General features: G+C 40.9%; 3 protein-coding genes across 3 annotated transcripts; all 3 read left to right on the top strand.

The window, feature by feature from the left end:
• Positions 1-76: 76 nt before the first annotated feature.
• On the top strand, positions 77-18,970 carry LOC311255812 (extracellular calcium-sensing receptor-like; the record flags this gene model as incomplete). The annotated part of the gene is made up of 8 exons (XM_084350462.1): positions 77-234; positions 14,639-14,933; positions 15,032-15,321; positions 15,629-15,924; positions 16,671-16,876; positions 17,015-17,236; positions 17,847-17,970; positions 18,066-18,970. Exons 1-8 carry the CDS (start codon positions 128-130, stop codon positions 18,968-18,970), a joined length of 2,445 nt encoding a protein of 814 aa, XP_084206588.1. The 5' UTR covers positions 77-127.
• Positions 690-4,649, top strand: LOC311255685 (extracellular calcium-sensing receptor-like; the record flags this gene model as incomplete). The annotated part of the gene is made up of 7 exons (XM_084350334.1): positions 690-950; positions 1,050-1,339; positions 1,590-1,885; positions 2,612-2,811; positions 2,955-3,176; positions 3,532-3,655; positions 3,745-4,649. 7 exons carry the CDS (start codon positions 690-692, stop codon positions 4,647-4,649), a joined length of 2,298 nt encoding a protein of 765 aa, XP_084206460.1.
• Positions 5,419-9,953, top strand: LOC311256482 (extracellular calcium-sensing receptor-like; the record flags this gene model as incomplete). The annotated part of the gene is made up of 8 exons (XM_084351564.1): positions 5,419-5,567; positions 6,058-6,352; positions 6,447-6,736; positions 6,977-7,272; positions 7,579-7,784; positions 7,875-8,096; positions 8,839-8,962; positions 9,055-9,953. Exons 1-8 carry the CDS (start codon positions 5,461-5,463, stop codon positions 9,951-9,953), a joined length of 2,439 nt encoding a protein of 812 aa, XP_084207690.1. The 5' UTR covers positions 5,419-5,460.
• Positions 18,971-19,907: the final 937 nt, after the last annotated feature.

Genomic DNA, 19,907 nt, shown 5'->3' with positions numbered 1-19,907 from the left:
TAGTTCTGGGGATGGTCTGAAACAAAGCGCTGGCCTTACAAGGGAAGGGACTGGTGCTGGGGTCAGCACTGAGGCCTCATCTGTGAAGTGTAAACTCCAGGCTACCACTCGTCTACCTGCATTCTCAATGGATGGTGATTATGTAATTGGTGGTGTTTTTTCCATACACTACTACAAGCACACAGTGAATCATAACTACACGACCAAGCCTGAGCCACAAAGGTGCGAAGGGAGGTGGGTAAGTGAGAGAAGTGGTGGATAAAAGGATGTTAGATCGTGTGGGGATATAAATGTTTCGATTTGTATGATGTGCTTACAGTCATTTTGCAAAGCATTTTTGTTCTTTTCAAAACTTGAAAAGAATTATATTTTTTAGCAGGGAAAAAAATCAAATTATGACTTTAGATTTTTTGACTTTTCAACTGCACATTCAAATTTTGCTGAATTTTTGACTGATACCTGATTGTTTGTTTTGATTGTTGATGGTCAGGCAATTCTGTGATACTGTATATTTGTTTCAAATATGGAGTGAATGCGGCTATCAGTTGTGGTCCATAACTATGAAGTGCAGTTTTGTTTTATTGTGTATTTTCTCTGAAAAATGCCAAATTGTCATCATCATTTGTAAAACAGTAACATCATTATCTGTGTGCAGCATAGACTACAGTGAACTGCGCTTCTCACGCGCAATGGTCTTCGCCATCGAGGAGATTAACAACAGCACGGAGCTGCTGCCAGGCATCACACTCGGTTATCAGATTCACGACTCGTGTGCTTCAGTGCCCATTGCAGTGCATGCTGCATTCCAGCTTTCAAATAGTCAGGATCTGGTGTTTTACACCGGTCACAATTGCTCACAATTTGGTAAGGTGATGGCTATTATCGGTGAGTCTGGGTCCACGCCATCCATCAGCATGTCGCGCATCTTCGGGTCCTTTAACATTCCTCAAGTAGGCCTTAATTTTTCATAATTTCTGGTAAACTTTTAAGCCCAGTGCTGATTTTCTTTGTCTGTCTTGTTTAAGATTACTCTGTTTTTTTTTCTTTAGGTGAGCCACTTTGCCACTTGTGCATGCCTGTCTGATAAGCAGCAGTACCCAAGTTTCTTCAGAACAATCCCAAGTGACCAGTTTCAGGCTGACGCACTGGCCAAGCTGGTGAAACACTTTGGCTGGACTTGGATAGGTGCTGTCCGTTCAGATTCAGACTATGGCAATAATGGCATGGCGTCTTTCCTGAATGCAGCACAGAAGGAAGGAATCTGTGTGGAATACTCTGAATCTTTCTACAGGACCCACCCACGTAGCAGGATCCAGAAAGTAGCTGACGTTATCCGCAGGTTTCTACATCACTGAATGTACTTTTGACATGCACACAAATCACATAAAATGTTAGGTCAAATATAGGATGGCAGTTTTTTTTTCTTTTTTGCTATTTGAAAATGTATCGTTTTTCAGCACAGTTCTTTCTTTCATATTCATAGTGAGACAAATAGGCAACTGTACAACACATCAAAAACTACAGTGTCACATGTTTTTCTGTGCATCTTCACATTTGACATATAATTTGATAGACTAATGTCTCTCCAGGTCAACAGCTATGGTTGTTGTGGCATTTGTAGCCGTTACAGAACTGAGCATCCTGTTGGAGGAGCTGTCACTAGAGCCTTCTCCGCCTCGCCAATGGATAGGCAGTGAGTCCTGGGTAACTAACCATGACATGCTGAGGTTCAGCTTCTGTGCTGGAGCCATCGGATTTGGTATTCAGAAATCTGTCATCCCAGGTCTGAGAGAATTCTTGCTTGATCTCCCTCCTAAGGACGTTGCTGCCTCTCCATTGCTTACTGAGTTCTGGGAGGATGCTTTCAACTGCAGACTGGGAAAAAGTGAGAAAGTTGACAATGCTTTTCATTGTCATGGTCATTGCTTTCTGTGTTGAAAAGTTATCAAGCTCCTTTAACATCAAACAACAGATTTCTAATTAGAGGCAAATCAATGACTATTGAACAAAAACACGAGGTTGATATAAGGTACATTGAGTTTCAGTGCTGCTATCTTTGAAAAGATTCTGTGTGAACTTAATTGCAGTGGTATCACAATACCACCACTGACGCCCTGAATACAAGCACAGGGTATATAAGCATGTTCTTGGCCAGCAAGCTAAAAGACTATTCAAGGTCCTGTTTACTATCATGTATGTGTAATCATAATATGTAGGTCTGATTAGGCTGTTGTTCTGACGGTGATTTCAGATGATTTATTTACTTGAAACCCACAAAAACGATCAAGTCAGTTGGTGAGTAACGGAAAAATTGTGGCCATTTCTTGTCTTTCGGAAATGTGACTTATCATCTAATTACTGATTGTTGTAAACATAAGTTGGCGTACCTGAAGTAAAAATAAAACAGGGTCTGACAAAAACTGAATCAGACCCTGATTAAAAAGATATAAATAAATAATGCCCAGCTGCAAAACAGTACTTTGAAATGCAATGTTTAGTGATTTTAAACCGCTTCATGACTATGAGTTAGAAAGATAAGAAAGTATTATAATGTAATATACTTGTCAAAGCTAAGAAAAAATAACCTCTGTCTCTGTGTTTTTACGGGCAGCCATAGATGAGAGTGTGTGTGATGGAACAGAAGAGATACAGACTGTCCAGAATCCATACACTGACACATCTCAGCTCCGCATCACTAACATGGTGTACAAGGCTGTTTATGCAATAGCTCATGCCATTCATAATGCAGTTTGTCAGGACACAAATTCTACAGCTCAGTGTGAGAAATTCACCAGGATAGAGTCCAAACAGGTCAGGTAAAAAAAAGATGTGGAAGTGAACACTGTAATGCTCTTTTTAAAAAGAAAACCCCAAAAAACTTTTTTGAATTACTAATCCTATCTTGCATATTTTCCTTTGTGTCCCTTGCTGTCTGACTTTACTTATCCTCACAGGTTCTTACTCAGCTGAAGAAAGTTAATTTTTCGCAGAATGGTTATCATGTGTCATTTGATGCCAACGGGGATCCTGTGGCCAGATATGAACTGGTTAACTGGCAAAAAAGTGAGAGTGGCAGCATTGAGATGGTGACAGCAGGGCTTTATGATGCATCACTGCCAGAGGGTCAGGAGTTCCACATAAACAGAAACCTCACCTGGGTGAATGGTGGCACACATGTAAGGAGCCCTAAGGCTAAGGTTTGACATCCAATTGGCCAAGGTGCATGCTCTCGGTTCTGGTGCAGAATAGAAGAACAAAAGAGGAGAGGGGTGGGGAGGTATTGATAGGAAAGCCTGGAAGAGGCCCATGTGAGGTGTAGTTCTGCTCCTAAAATGCTGCCTGAAAGCTTCAATTAAGATGAACTTGCAAAATGTCAACCAATTCTTTAATCCTATCAGCTGCAGAGCACTTCATACATTAGTGACATGTGAACATAATTGAATTGAGTATTGTTTGAAGAAGAAATTGAAAAAATGTCCTTGATGCAAAAGATCTGTGCAGTAAAATTGAAAACGTGTGTCTATGTACCAGGTGCCTGTGTCAGTGTGCAGTGAGAGCTGTCTTCCAGGAACTCGTAAAGTGCTGCAGAAAGGAAAACCCATCTGCTGTTATGACTGTATACCATGTCCTGAGGGAGAGATTAGCAATGCCACAGGTATTTTTTGTATTTTTTAATTTTTTTCAAATGCATATAATCAACATCAAATACATCACCACTAAAATCCCCTTTTTATTTTGTTTCAGATTCCCCTGATTGTTTCCCTTGCCCCAAGGAGTTCTGGCCAAATGCAGAGAGAGACACTTGTTTCCCCAAGCCTGTAGAATTTCTTTCCTTTAACGAGATCCTAGGAATCATCCTGGCTGCATTCTCAGTTTCTGGTGCCTGTCTTGCCATTATAACAGCAGCTGTGTTCTTTTGTCACAGGACATCACCGATTGTCAGGGCCAACAACTCTGAGCTGAGCTTTCTGCTGCTCTTCTCCCTGACTCTGTGTTTCTTATGTTCATTAACTTTCATTGGAGCACCCTCTGATTGGTCCTGCAGGCTGCGGCACATAGCATTTGCGATCACCTTCGTCCTCTGCCTCTCTTGTGTTCTTGGAAAAACTATTGTCGTGTTAATGGCCTTCAGAGCTACACTCCCAGGTAGTAATGTAATGAAATGGTTTGGTCCTCCACAGCAAAGGATGACTGTTGTATCTTTCACATTCATTCAAGTTTTAATATGTACTATTTGGTTGCTTCTTCGTCCTCCTTTTCCAATGAAAAACCTTACCATACACAAGGAGAGAATCATCCTGGAGTGTGCATTAGGCTCAGCTATTGGGTTCTGGGTTGTACTCGGGTACATAGGCCTACTGGCTGGATTTTGCTTAGTGTTAGCTGTACTAGCCCGGAAACTACCTGATAATTTTAATGAAGCCAAGCTGATCACCTTTAGCATGCTGATATTCTGTGCAGTCTGGGTCACCTTTATCCCAGCGTATGTCAGCTCTCCTGGGAAATTTACTGTGGCTGTGGAGATTTTTGCAATTCTGGCCTCCAGTTTTGGACTAATACTGTGTATATTTGCTCCAAAGTGTTACATCATATTGTTTAAGCCAGAGAAAAACACTAAGAAACATTTAATGAACAAAAATCAATTCTAAGACATCTGAGGTTGGAAATAGTAAAGATGGCAGCATTTACAATAGTATAGAGCTCCACTGAGTTGATTAAGATATTTATGTTTACAGGTTAATTTAGATTAAATGTTTTTCTTATTTCAAATGCCAGTGTTTTGGATGTAAATTTAATATATTCTTTGCAAATCATGTTTTCACCACATGCTCAATAAAGTTTAAATTAATGACAAAAATGAGTGGTACTGCTTCTATCTCGACATTTTGATTAAACTATTTTAAATACTGTTCAAGTTAAACCATAAATCTTTTTAACCTATTAAAGGTGTGCATTTGTCTGGATTAACTGCAGTATGGGTTAAAATAAAGCAGCAAGGGTAAGGTAGGACGTATTTATGAGGATGTCGGGTGTTTACCATGGTAACTTTACAGGAGGAGGAAACGGACAGATATTTTCCAGTGAAAAACTTGGCCCATAGCAACCTTGGACAAGAGCTCATCAAAGACCAGTAGTTATGGGTGTCCACTTTCCAATGTTTAGCAGGCTGACTTACAGATGAAAGAGGGAAGCTGTTGTCAGAAAATCTATAAAATCCAGTGAAAACATTTATGCTCACATACAGACACTTGAGGGATGGAGATCTTGGCTCTCTTTATTGGCCTGACGTTGGCTGTGGGTGTGTGCAGGCTGAACTCAGCTCTTGCCCTGAATGATTCTGGGGATGGTCAGAAACAAAGCGCTGGGCTTACAGAGGAAAAGACCAGTGGTGGGGTCAGCAATGAGAACTCATCTGTGAAATGTAAGCTCCAGGCTACCACTCGTCTACCGGCATTCTCAATGGATGGTGACTATGTTATTGGGGGTGTTTTCTCCATACACCACTACAAACAGACAGCGATGTATAACTACACCACCATGCCTGAGCCACAGAAATGCACAGGGAGGTCAGTAAGAGGGAGAAGTGTTGGATTAGATTATGTTACACTGTGTGGGGACAGAAATGTTTTCATGTGTCTGATGTGCTTCCAGTCATGATGCAAAGCTTTTGAGTGCATTCAAACTAAATGGAAAAACAATATTTCTGTTTCTTATACGATGTGTCAAATCAGTATTTGACCACTTAAACAACATATTATTTTCACAAATTAACAGAGTGTGACCGTATGAAGAAGAAGCCTTTTGTGTTCTGGACTAAAAATAAATGTCTTGTGATCATTTTTTTATTCATTTTTTTTATTTAACAGGGTAAATATAATATTAATATAAATATAATTCTAAAGTTTATAAAGTTTTTCTATCAGTGCAATAATATCCTTGTGATTTTGTTGCTGTCAGTCATGGTCCATAACTTTGAATTGCAATTCTGGTTTGTTGTCTGTTTTTTATTGCCTTCATCATAAATACATTTGAAAAGTGACAAGTGTCTGTGTGCAGAATTGACTCTCGTGAACTGCGCTTCTCACGTGCAATGGTCTTCACCATCGAGGAGATTAACAACAGCACAGAGCTGCTGCCGGGCATCAAACTTGGTTATCAGATCCACGACTCATGCACCTCGGTGCCAGTGGCAGTAGATGTGGCTTTTCAGCTTTCTAATGGGCTGGACCCGGTGTTTTACACTGGTGACAATTGCTCGCAATCTGGTATGGTGATGGCTATCATCGGTGAGTCTGCCTCCACACCATCCATCAGCATGTCACGCGTCATCGGGTCCTTTAACATTCCTCAAGTAAATATTTTTTATATTTGACAAACCATGTGTCTAATATAGGCCAGTTTTTTTCTGCCTTAAGTTGAATAATATCATTGCTGTATTACATTAGGTGAGCCACTTTGCCACTTGTGCATGCCTGTCTGATAAGCAGCAGTACCCGAGTTTCTTCAGAACAATCCCCAGTGACCAGTTCCAGGCTGACGCGTTGGCCAAGCTGGTGAAACACTTTGGCTGGACTTGGATAGGTGCTGTCCGGTCGGATTCAGACTATGGCAATAATGGCATGGCATCTTTCCTGGACGCAGCACAGAAGGAGGGGATCTGTGTTGAATACTCTGAATCTTTCTATCGGACCCACCCACGTAGCAGAATACAGAGAGTAGCTGATGTTATCCGCAGGTTTCATTATTACTTGTACTTTTGTTTCCTGTGCTTTCACTGAACCTCTGCAAACCACTCAAAATGTTTAGTCAAATTTTATTAGGCGCAAATTTGCATTGTATCTCTATTCATCACATATGTCTCTGTCATATCTACTTTTTATGTAAAATAGAGTCCATGAAACAAAAAGGCCTAGGCTTACTATAGCCACATTCAGTCCACATCGGTATAATATAATGCACTCTAATGTCTCTGCAGGTCAACAGCTGTTGTTATTGTGGCATTTACAGCCTCTACAGAACTGAGGCTCCTGCTGGAAGAGCTGTCAAGTGAGCCTTCTCCACCTCGCCAGTGGATAGGCAGTGAGTCCTGGGTAACCAACAAAGACTTGCTGCGGTTTAACATCTGTGCTGGAGCCGTTGGATTTGGCATTCAGAAATCTGTCATCCCAGGTCTGAGAGAATTCTTGCTGGATCTCCCTCCCTCTAAAGTGGCTGCCTCTCCAGTGCTTACTGAGTTCTGGGAGGATGCATTCAACTGCAGGCTGGGAAAAAGTGAGAACATTTTTTGCTGATTTTTAACATTGTTGATTTAACAGTTGGGTCAGGGCCTGACATAAATTGAAACAGCAAAAAAAATGAGTAATGTCTGCAAAACAGTACTTTTAAATGTCATGTAAAATAAGGTTGTTTTATGATTTAATTAGAACAATATACTGTAGATATGAGTTTCTGCAAGGCCTGTTTGGTGTGTTTAAGACATCAAGGAAGTAGGAAGAATAATAAACACATAAGAATGAATGATAATGTAATATCATTGTTGACGCTCAAATAACACCTCCCTCTGTCTCTGTGTTTTAGGTACAGCCATAGATGAGAGTGTGTGTGATGGAACTGAAGACATACAGAGGCTTCAGGACCCGTACACTGACACATCTCAACTCCGAATCACTAACATGGTGTACAAGGCTGTTTATGCAATAGCTCATGCCATTCATAATGCAGTTTGTCAGGACACAAATTCTACAGCTCAGTGTGACAAATTCACCAGAATAGAGTCCAAACAGGTCAGGTGAAATTATTGTGTGAACACCTAATTTTTTTTTCCATTTCTTCCTCTCTCTTCCTTGCTGTCTCACATAACTTCATCCTCACAGGTTCTTTCTCTGCTGAAAAAAGTACATTTTTCCCAAAATGGTTATGATGTGTCATTTGATGCCAATGGAGATCCTGTTGCCAGATATGAGCTGGTTAACTGGCAAAAAAGTGAGAGTGGCAGCATTGAGATGGTGACAGTAGGGCTTTATGATGCATCACTGCCGGACAGCCAGGAGTTCCTAATCAACAAGAACCTGATCTGGGTCGATGGTGGCACACATGTAAGAATCCCAAAGGCAATAATTAAACATATTCAAATTTCAAATTTGGTGCACATAAGGGGTAAAGATGTGTGCTTTTGGTCCCCGTTCCCCTGTCCATATGATTGTAAAGAGATCCAAATAAATGTCCATTGTAAGAGGTGGGGTAAAATCCACAGTCCTCAATCTGTTCAAAAATTGCTTAAAAAAATCAGAATATATGAGACTTCAGTTGTCTTCGATTGACCAATCAGGTGGGTATCTTCCAAAGTATTTTCAGTGTGAAAAAGTTGTCCCTTGCAGAGCTGCAGAAAAGGGATAGTAACAAAAACCAGATAGCAAAATTGTACCAGACAACCTCTTCCAGCTCGGAAATCACATACTGTAGAATGATGGCACCTCAGTGTCTCTTGGCTGATTTCTGGCCATGCTATGGCCTGCTTGTGGCCCATATATGGCAAACAGAAGCAGACCACTCAAGTGCCATCTTTCTACGTGGTATGTGGGCCAGATCTGGGCAGCAACAACTTTGCTATCTGGAAAGGACAATTTGTACTTAAACAACTCTTTGGAAGATAACCACTTGATTTGTCTAATTCTGACTGCTGAAGCCTTGTTTTAGTTACACATTCACAAACATTCATATTGCTATGTGAGTATTGTTTTCAGACAGACTTAAAAAATGTTACTCTCTCCTTTAATCCCGAGATATGTGTAGTACACCTGAAGATGTGTCAGTTTGTTTGTATGTAACTTGTGCCAGGTGCCTGTGTCAGTGTGCAGTGACAGCTGTCCTCCAGGAACTCGTAAAGTGCTGCAGAAAGGAAAACCCATCTGCTGTTATGATTGTATACCATGTCCTGAAGGAGAGATTAGCAATGCAACAGGTTTTTCCTTCTTTCTTTTTATTGTTATAAAGCATATTTACAAAATTAAACATATGACTGCTAACAGCATGTTTTTATTTTTATTTTTTCAGATTCCACTGATTGTTTCCCTTGCCCCAAGGAGTTATGGCCAAATGCAGAGAGAGACACTTGTTTCCCCAAGCCTGTAGAGTTTCTTTCCTTTGACGAGGTCCTAGGAATCATCCTGGCTGCATTCTCCGTTGGTGGTGCCTGTCTTGCCATTATAACAGCGGTTGTGTTCTTTCATCACAGGACATCCCCAATTGTCAGGGCCAACAACTCTGAGCTGAGCTTCCTGCTGCTCTTCTCCCTGACTCTGTGTTTCTTATGTTCATTAACTTTCATTGGAGCACCCTCTGATTGGTCCTGCATGCTGCGCCACACAGCGTTTGGGATCACCTTCGTCCTCTGCATCTCTTGTGTTCTTGGAAAAACTATAGTTGTCCTTATGGCCTTCAAAGCTACACTCCCAGGTAGGAATGTCATGAAATGGTTTGGTCCTCCACAGCAAAGGATGACTGTAGTATCGTTCACATTCATTCAAGTTTTAATATGTACTATTTGGTTGGGTCTTAGCCCCCCATTTCCACTGGAAAATCTAACCATATACAAGGAGAGAATCATCTTGGAGTGTGCATTAGGATCAGCTTTTGGGTTTTGGGCTGTGCTTGGGTACATAGGCCTGATGGCCACCTTTTGCTTAGTGTTAGCTGTCCTTGCTCGGAAACTACCTGATAATTTTAATGAAGCCAAGCTGATCACCTTCAGCATGCTGATATTTTGTGCAGTCTGGATCACCTTTATCCCAGCATATGTCAGCTCTCCTGGGAAATTCACTGTGGCTGTGGAGATATTTGCCATTCTGGCCTCCAGTTTTGGACTGATACTGTGTATATTTGCTCCAAAGTGTTACATCATATTGTTTAAGCCAGAGAAGAACACAAAGAAACATTTAATGAACAAAAATTAATCCTAAAACGGTCAGGTTAAGGTCTGGACTGTGGTGGCCAATCCATTTGTAAAAATCTCATGCCCCTGAACCACTCGTTCACAATTTGAGCGATCAGTCATGGCATTGTCATCTTGGAATATGCCCATGCCATCAGGGAAGAAAAAATCCATTGATGGAAAGCTGACCTCAGTTTTAGGCACATACTGTAACATTGCTGAACCTAGACCAGACCAACTGAAGCAACCCCAGATCATAACACTGCCCCCACAGGCTTGTACTTTAGGCACTAGGCATGCTTGGTGCATCACTTCAACCGCCTCTTACTTTCCCTATTAAACATAGCTGTGCGCTCTACTGTTGATATTTTATGATCTGAATTGCAATCTCAGTTGTTTCCGTTGCTTGATGCAGGCCAATAATTTGACCCTTCTGAAACAGAGTAACATCTTTTCCATGACCACAGTGTGTCTCTTCTGACATGGTTGTTTAAGAAATGGGAAGCTTGTCACTACATCAGTTAGGGTTAAATAACTTGTTGCCAGCTGAAACATGTTAATCACTGCAGTAATTATCCAATGGAAGGCTTTTGCCTATTTGCTTAGTTAAATCCAGGTGGTGACTTTTTTTTGGTCAGGCAGTAATATTATACATACATACATACTAGGGGTGTGCAGAGCAGCCGATATTTGTATCTGTATTTGCATTTGTTGAGGGGGGAAAAGTATTTGTATTTGTATTCGAGTAAAATTCAAAATAGGCGTAAAAATATATATTTTTTTGAGTTACACTTCTAATTTTTGTTATAGTGTAAGTATTCTTTAATTATCCATTATAATAATTATGGATATGCAATATTGGTTGATGTTTTTCCATAAATCTAGCAATGAACATGTAACAAGGAATGTCATTGAAAAGAAAATAACATAACAGCCATTACCTCATCCATGGTTAAACCAACAACTAATAAAATATCATTGTGAACATTATGAACCCCACCACACTCCCGTCCTTGTTGGAGGACGTTGAACAGACAGAATAAAAACAAATAATACTTAAAAGAACTGTTCTTTCTAATGCACAGAATTCCAAGAACTTGATCTGTAAGTAATATGACATAGTAGCCTATAGCTAAAGGTCATTATGCTTCTGGCCTCTACCTGGTCTTTTTACTAAACTTAACCAACTCCTTTCTTCATTGCCTAAAACCCAACCAAAGCACCGAGCAAAGAATTTTTTTTCTCCCCCGGTCTGCTGTCAGCAGGGTCGCCGGCTGCAGCAGCCTCGTGCCCGTGAAGTGGGCTCAAGCCGCGTTCATCCGCGCTCCTCGAGCGGAGCGGGGGAGAGAAACAATGTGTATTTCTTTTACTCTGTGGAAGATCTCCTAACGGAGTGAGGGACAAAGCAAGTGGGACAGATCTGCCCAGTCCCTGAGCAGCGCGCCTTTCACAGACAAGCCACAACGCAGAGTGTAAACAACGTCACCTGGTTCAGCAGCACCATGGACAGCTGCGGGGGCAGGGGGGTCGGAACAGCGGTGTTTTGACGCCCCCACCCCCGACTCCTGAACGTCACTCACTCACTCATCCGGGCATGTACTGCGGTCTCATGAGGAAACGTAGCTTTTTGATATGATGTTTTTCTTGTTCCCGAATACAAGTATTTGTCGAAATAAATATTCATAAAAAACACGTTATTTGTGCCTTTCCGAATACCGTATTCGGGTTCGGCGCCACCCCTAATACATACATATCTAGTTTTCGTAGCTTTGTTTCAGTTTGGTTAAGTTGTTTCTTTGTGTTAGGGTAGAGGGTAAGTCCTAGCTCCGACGGCCCTAGTGTCTGGGAGGCTGCCCTTCTTTTGTTTATTTTGGCTTGCTGGATTGTTTTAGGGTTTTCTCTCTGTTTGGTTACTGTTTATTTAATAAATTAATTCCCTTTAAGTGCAAATTGACTTGGTTGTTTGTGTTAGACCTCTTTTGGTGTACTTCCAGTAGGGTGTCATAACATAAATTGGGGCTCGTCTTAACTAAATTAAGATGTATTCTCTAGGTGTTGGCTTAGTGGCAGTAAGCCACTCCTGGACGAGCCCCCAATTTATTTTACGATCCCCTACAGGAAGTACACTAAGAGAGGCTAACTAGGCAACAGAACCCATCAGATAAACGTTAAACAAGACAGATCACCCCAGCCTCCAGGCTGACTGACTGCTGCTGCTCTGGTCAGATGGTGGAATGAAGCGAAAGAGAGAGCCTGGTGCCCTACCCCCTCTTATAGGTTATCAGCAAGACTGCTTTCACCTGGGAAGACATGAGGCCAAGCATCAGTCACAGGCTGTATCCCAATTCAGGGGCTGCATCCTTCGAAGGACCCGGCCTTTGCGGCCTTCGAAGGCGAGTCCTTCGGAGAGACCTTCGAAGGCCACGTCAACCGTTGTTAAATGGGACAGTCTAGACTTTGGAGCATTTCCTGGTTGCGTCACCAGATGTTCCCGCCCCTTACCCTTACGTCACGATTTCTGCCGCCCAGGCCCGCGAAAGTGACGATCTACACCACTTGATGTCGCCATTTTCTTTCTTTCTTTCTTCTTTTTCGGGTGCGCAAAGGATCTTGGAATATGGGAGGCCGCGAAGGATAGTAGCAGTGCGTCCTCCAAAAAGAGGGAAAAGAAGGCTGCATTTTGATTTTGATCGAATTGGGACACAGCCATAGTTGTTCATCTTGGCCAGCAGAGGTGGAGCATGTAACACATGTAATCTCATAGGTTTCACAGAGACATTTTAATGTGTTTAACATGAGTCTTTATAAGGGTTTTACATTTAATCCAGTAGATTTTACATGTAATTGGTTTCACATGGGAATTTACATGGACACACTGCAGATCACTGAGGGTTCAGGCAGACCAGCTGGAGAACATTAAAGGGAAAACCAGAAAACCTTTTATCCATTAAAATATGATGCATTTTCACCCAAATCATTGCATAAAGAAAAACTTTTAATTATGAATTACATCACAACATACAGGATTTTGATAGGTTTCACATGCAATCCCATACAATTCACATCTGTTTGGGTTTAACTTTAATATTATATGGGTTTCACATTTAATCCCATGGGTTTCACATGTAAAGCAGTAGGTTTTAAATGTAGTCTCATAGGTTTCACATGGACATGTCCATGGTTTAACAGTGGCATTTACATAGGTTTCACATGCAATCCCATAGGTTTCACATATGATCTCATAGGTTTCACAACTGCATTTGTATGGGTTTTAAAAGGGTATTTACATTGGTTTCACTTGTAATCCCATAGGTTTCACATGTAATCACCAAAGTTTTACATGGACATTTGTATGGGTTAAACATGGGTACTTACATGGGTTTAAATGCAGGGGCATTCAACAAGGGCACTACCTGGTTAATTTCAATGTGCACATTCTTTTTTTTTTACATGATACATTTTTGGGATTTTAATATCATTATCTTAATATCCTTTTAATATGACACCATCGTTTTTCACATGAACATGTTTTGTCTTGTGCTACATAAATTCTAAAATCAAAACAGAAAAGTGTGATGATGCTTTCTCAACAACTATATTACAGTCCAACAATAACCATTGTTCATTCAAAAAGGTATTCAATCAAATCAACAACCATTCATAGGTGTTCATTTGTTAGGCTTAGCTGATTATAAGCTGAACAATTAGCAAAAAGTTTTATGAGTGGAACAAACTTACAGAGATATATGGTGTTTACAATGGTAACAATGTAAAATTAGAAAAGAGACAGTGACATTAAATGGAGATTAAATTGTGCTGACAGTCCATAGAAAAGACTTGGATAAGAGTTTATGAAATACCGCAAGGTAAAGGTGTCTTCTCTCTGAGAATGACGTACAGTAGAAGGAGGGAAGCTTTGGTCTAAAAATCTACATAAGCCAGTGAAAACCCACATACACTCCATCTCTCACAGACACTTGAGAGATGGAGGTCTCAGCTCTCTTTACTGGCCTGATCCTGTACCTCAGTGTGTGTGAGCTGAACTTAGCTCTTGCCTTTACTGGTTCTGGGAATGATCTGAAACAAATGGCTTGGCTTACAGAGGAAAGGTCTGGTGCTGGGGTCAGCACTGAAGCCTCATCTGTGAAATGTAAACTCCAGGGCACCGCTCGTTTGCCTGTATTCTCAATGGATGGTGACTACGTTATTGGGGGTGTTTTCTCCATACACCACTATACGCACACAGTGAAGCATAACTACACCACCATGCCTGAGCCACAAAGGTGCAAGAGGAGGTCAGTAAGAGGGAGATGTGATGGATCAGAGGACTTCACACTGTGTGGGGACAGAAATGTTTCTATATGTATGATGTCACAAAGCTTTTTTATAGTTTTGAGAAATCTTTAAAAGAATATAATTTTTTAACAGCATGAAAACAGTGAAAGATTTGAGATTTATTTGTTTATAATTAATTCACAATTTACAATTTCTGTGATTTTTGGACTGATATCTAATCCTCTGATTTGATTATTTACGATTATGCAATTGAATTAAGTATTTTATTCACAGATGCAGTGCAGCTATCATATTTTTGTCCATAACTATGAGTTGCAATTCTCCTTTATTTTGTGTTTTCTGTTAAGATTTAGGAATTGTCCTTATCACAATTATGTACATTTGAACATTGACATGAGTGTCTGTGTGCAGCATTGACTCCCGTGAACTGCGCCTCTCACATACAATGGTCTTCACCATCGAGGAGATTAACAATAGCACAGAGCTGCTGCCAGGCATCAAACTTGGTTATCAGATCCACGACTCCTGCGCCTCAGTGGCCTTGGCGATGCATGTGACATTCCAGCTTTCAAACAGCCTGGACCCGGTGTTTTACACTGGTGAAAATTGTTCACAATCTGGTATGGTGATGGCTATTGTTGGTGAGACTGGGTCCACGCCATCAATCAGCATGTCACGCATTGTTGGGTCTTTTGACATTCCTCAAGTAAACACTTTTAATTTCTGGGAAACTCTGTGTTTGATATAGGCCAGTGATTTTTTTTGTCTGTACCACTGAATAATTACAATGCTGAATGCCTTTAGGTGAGCCACTTTGCCACTTGTGCATGCCTGTCTGATAAGCAGCAATACCCAAGTTTCTTCAGAACAATCCCCAGTGACCAGTTTCAGGCTGACGCACTGGCCAAGCTGGTAAAACACTTTGGTTGGACTTGGATAGGTGCTGTCCGGTCGGATTCAGACTATGGCAATAATGGCATGGCATCTTTCCTAGACGCAGCACAGAAGGAGGGGATCTGTGTGGAATACTCTGAATCTTTCCATCGGGCCCACCCACGTAGCAGAATCCAGAGAATAGCTGACGTTATCCGCAGGTTTCTAAATCACTGATTGTACTTTTGATCCCTTTGCCGACACTGACATGCACACAAATTGAATGTTTATTCAAACATATGATCAACTTTTCATTATCAAATATTGGCACGTACTATCTTGTCCTCATAATTTTAATTTCTCATATTTTTTGCTAATATTGTTGTAAAGAGGCTTAGTGAGAACAATACTGTAACTTCACCTAAGTATTTCTCGTTTTTCTTTTTCCTATCTTGATAATTATTTAAAAAGAGTGTATTTTATGTTTTGTATGTTGATATAGTAAAATGCACTATAATGTCTCTCTAGCTCAACAGCTATGGTTGTTGTGGCATTTGTGGCCCCTGGAGACCTAAGGATCCTACTGGAAGAGCTGTCGCTTGAGCCTTCTCCACCTCGCCAGTGGATAGGTGCTGAGGCCTGGGTAACCGACCCAGAAATGCTGAGGTTCAGCTTCTGTGCTGGAGCCTTTGGATTTGGCATTGAGCAATCTGTCATCCCACGTCTGAGAGAATTCTTGTTGGATCTCCCTCCGGCTAAGGTGGCTGCCTCTCCAGTGTTTACTGAGTTCTGGGAGGATGCGTTCAACTGCAGGCTGGGAAAAAGTGAGAACATTTTGATGATTTTGACATTGTCAACACTCACAGTTTGTACCATGTGGTTTGTGTCGTCTCATTGATTGTATGTCTGAGTTGAGCTTCCTGTGTTAAAAAGTTTGCAGCTGCTTCAAGAATGGATCAAATCCCAAAGTTCTATTAAGAGGGAAATCTGATGATATTCAGCCGAAATATGAGATGGATATCAGTGCATCTCTCTGAAAAATCTCACTTGATGATTTCAGGTCAGGTTCAGGCCCTCTGTTGTCTTTGAGGGCGTGACGTTCGATGCACTGGTTTCACAATACTATGAAACCCTTAACACAAGCACACAGTGTATAGAGAGTCTCCACTAAGCCAAATTAATAATCATACCTACTTGCATGTATCAGTAACAGTACATGTAAGCCTAATTTGGCAATTATACTGACAGTGTTTTCCAGTCCTTTATTTATTTTAAACATATTTAAACTGGTGAGGTTAGGTGGGGATTAATGGAAAAGTTGTTGACTGTTTTGATTTTTATGAATGTGATTAATAGTTTGATGATTGATTCATTTTAATGTGTGATCCACTCCAAACAAAAACAGTCCCTTTTTTAAAAAAATAGATGGGGGCATTCCTGCAACACAATACTTTTACTAACGTAAAATAAGCATGTTTAATTCATGACTTTGAACAACCTAGAGCAGATTCCACAAGATACACTTACCAAGTTAAATAAACAAATTTTCTCTGTCTCTGTGTGTTTTTAGGTGCAGCCATACACAAGAGAGTGTGTGATGGAACTGAAGACATACAGACGCTCCAGAGCCCGTACACTGACACATCTCAGCTCCGCTTTAGTAACATGGTGTATAAGGCTGTTTATGCAATAGCTCATGCCATTCATAATGAAGTGTGTCAGGACACAAATTCTAAAACTCAGTGTGACAAATTCACCAGGATAGAGTCCAAACAGGTCAGGTGAAATGAATAAGTGTAGGCCCCGATTCCCATTTTTTCATGATAATTTAACTATTATAAAAAAATATTAATATTTATTTCAGATGTTCTTCTTTGTCTCTATTGCTCTCCATTTTACTCCACTTAATCACAGGTTCTTTCTCAGCTGAAAAAAGTAAATTTTTCCCAAAATGGTTATGATGTGTCATTTGATGCCAATGGGGATCCTGTTGCCAGATATGAGCTGGTTAACTGGCAAAAAAGTGAGAGTGGCAGCATTGAGATGGTGACAGTTGGGCTTTATGATGCATCACTGCCGACAGGCCAGGAGTTCCACATCAATGGAAACCTCACCTTTGTGGGGGGTGTCACACAAGTAAGAAGCCCAAAGGCAATAATTTGACATTAAATTTGAAATTTGATGTTGACAACCAGTTAAGATATATGTTTAGCCAGGGGAAACCCTAGCCATGCTGGTTTGCAAAGAGATCCAAATACAATTCTAGAGTAAGAGATGTGGGACACAATCCACAATCTGTGCAAAAAATTGCATCCAAAATTGAATCGGAGATGATAGGGGACTTTACCAATACAAGATAGAAAATTAAGTCAGCATCGTCCAAAGTTACAGCATTTTCAGTATGAAATTCCTGCTTTATATATTCAAGAAAGTATTCCCTAATTGAGCTGTGTTCGAAAGATAGAGACAATCTCATTTTAACTTCACCTTAACTTCACAACGCAATTTTACACAATAAAGTAGGGCTTCTGTGGATTTTTTTCCCACAGCATTTACGTACATGTAGATTGTTATGCCTTTTTTCTTGACAGCCAGTACAAAAAAGAGTAATTGTTATGATGACCAAAAGCATTAGTATGTGAGAAATGCTTTAAGACAGACTTCACAGATGTCACCCTCTCCTTTAATCGCAAGATCTGTGTTGCACACCTGAATATGTGTCAGTTTGCCTGTATCTATGTACCAGGTGCCTGTGTCAGTGTGCAGTGACAGTTGTCCTCCAGGAACTCGTAAAGTCCTGCAGAAAGGAAAACCCATCTGCTGTTATGATTGTATACCATGTCCTGAAGGAGAGATTAGCAATGCTACAGGTATTTTCTGTTCTTTGTTCTTTTTTTTTGAGTAATGCATATTTACAAAATCAAGTACATGACTGCTAGCAGCCCTTTTTCATTTATTGTTTCAGATTCTACTGATTGTTTCCCTTGCCCCAAGGAGTTCTGGCCTAATGAAGGGAAAGACACTTGTTTCCCCAAGCCTGTAGAGTTTCTTTCCTTTGACGAGGTCCTAGGAATCATCTTGGCTGCATTCTCAGTTGGTGGTGCCTGTCTTGCCATTGTAATTGCGGCTGTGTTCTTTCGTCACAGGACATCCCCGATTGTCAGGGCCAACAACTCTGAGCTGAGCTTCCTGCTGCTCTTTTCTCTGACTCTGTGTTTCCTATGTTCATTAACTTTCATTGGAGCACCTTCTGATTGGTCGTGCATGCTGCGCCACACAGCATTTGGGATCACCTTCGTCCTCTGCATCTCTTGTGTTCTTGGAAAAACTATAGTTGTATTGATGGCCTTCAAAGCTACACTCCCGGGTAGTAATGTCATGAAATGGTTTGGTCCTACACAGCAAAGAATGACTGTAATAGCTTTCACATTCATTCAAGTTTTAATATGTGCTATTTGGTTGGGTCTTAGTCCCCCATTTCCAATGAAAAACCTAGCCATATACAAAAAGAGAATCATCCTGGAGTGTGCATTAGGCTCAGCTATTGGGTTCTGGGCTGTTCTAGGGTACATCGGCCTGCTGGCTGTCTTTTGCTTAGTGTTAGCTGTACTAGCGCGGAAACTTCCTGATAATTTTAATGAAGCCAAGCTGATCACTTTCAGCATGCTGATATTCTGTGCAGTCTGGATCACCTTTATCCCAGCGTATGTCAGCTCTCCTGGGAAATTTACTGTGGCTGTGGAGATATTTGCAATTCTGGCCTCCAGTTTTGGACTGATACTGTGTATATTTGCTCCAAAGTGTTACATCATATTGTTTAAGCCAGAGAAAAACACCAAGAAACAGTTAATGAACAAAAATCAATCCTAAACCTAAAGGTTTGGAATGACAAGTGAAGTGAATAACAATGATCATCTCATTACAATGCATGGTTCTGCAAGAAAACCTTGGGTCCTGGCCATCATGTGGATTCCACTTGACACTAACCACCCACTCTAACACCATCGCAGACCAATCATGGGACATGCTGGAACAAGTCCAATCAATGGAGGCCCCACCTCACAGCCAACAGAACTCAAAGGATTTGCCACAAACACCCTGGTGCCAGACACCACAGGACAGCCCCAGAGGTCCTGTGCCCATGGCTTGACAGGTTAGAGCCAAGTCTGGTCCACTATTGGGCCTCCATGGATGGGTCTTGTTCGGGGACTTCTCGCAAATGCTCAATCGGGTGGGGATATGAGGAAACTGGAGGCTGGGTCAACAGCTTGAGCTCTTTGTCACACTCCTCGGGCCATTCCTGAGAAGTTTTTGCGGTAAGGCAGGACCCATTGTCATTCTAGGGGGCACTGCCATCAGGAAGTGCCATTGCCAATGGTGGTCTACAACAATGTTTGGCTGAGTGGTGCATATCATCCAATTGAATGCCAGTTCTGAACATTTCATTGTAACAAGATGACCAATGTTATTCATTTCAACTGTGACTGGTTTTAATGTTGTGGCTGATTGCTATATATACATATCTATCGATTTCAATGTCATTATTAGAGTGTCCTGTAGTTCTGTTTCAACATTTTGATAAAAGGTACTTTAAATATATGTGGAACAATAAATATTGTTTGTTATTGTTTTGTTATTTAATATAGCACCTTTCACAGAGCACGGTCACAAGGTGCTTAACAAGTACAATAACAACCAAAACATTAAAAAAAAAGAGAGGAAAAAAAACAATAAAAGCATACAGATTACAACACTAGATAGCAGCAGGTGAGACAAAAGCCAGTTTGAATAAATAAGTCTTCAGTTG

This window comes from Pagrus pagrus, assembly GCF_965226575.1.
Source record: "Pagrus pagrus genome assembly, chromosome: 4".
Classification (NCBI taxonomy): Eukaryota; Metazoa; Chordata; class Actinopteri; order Spariformes; family Sparidae; genus Pagrus; species Pagrus pagrus.
The sequence above is the reverse complement of the archived record's forward strand: the minus strand, read 5'-3'. Positions and strand labels throughout refer to the sequence as shown.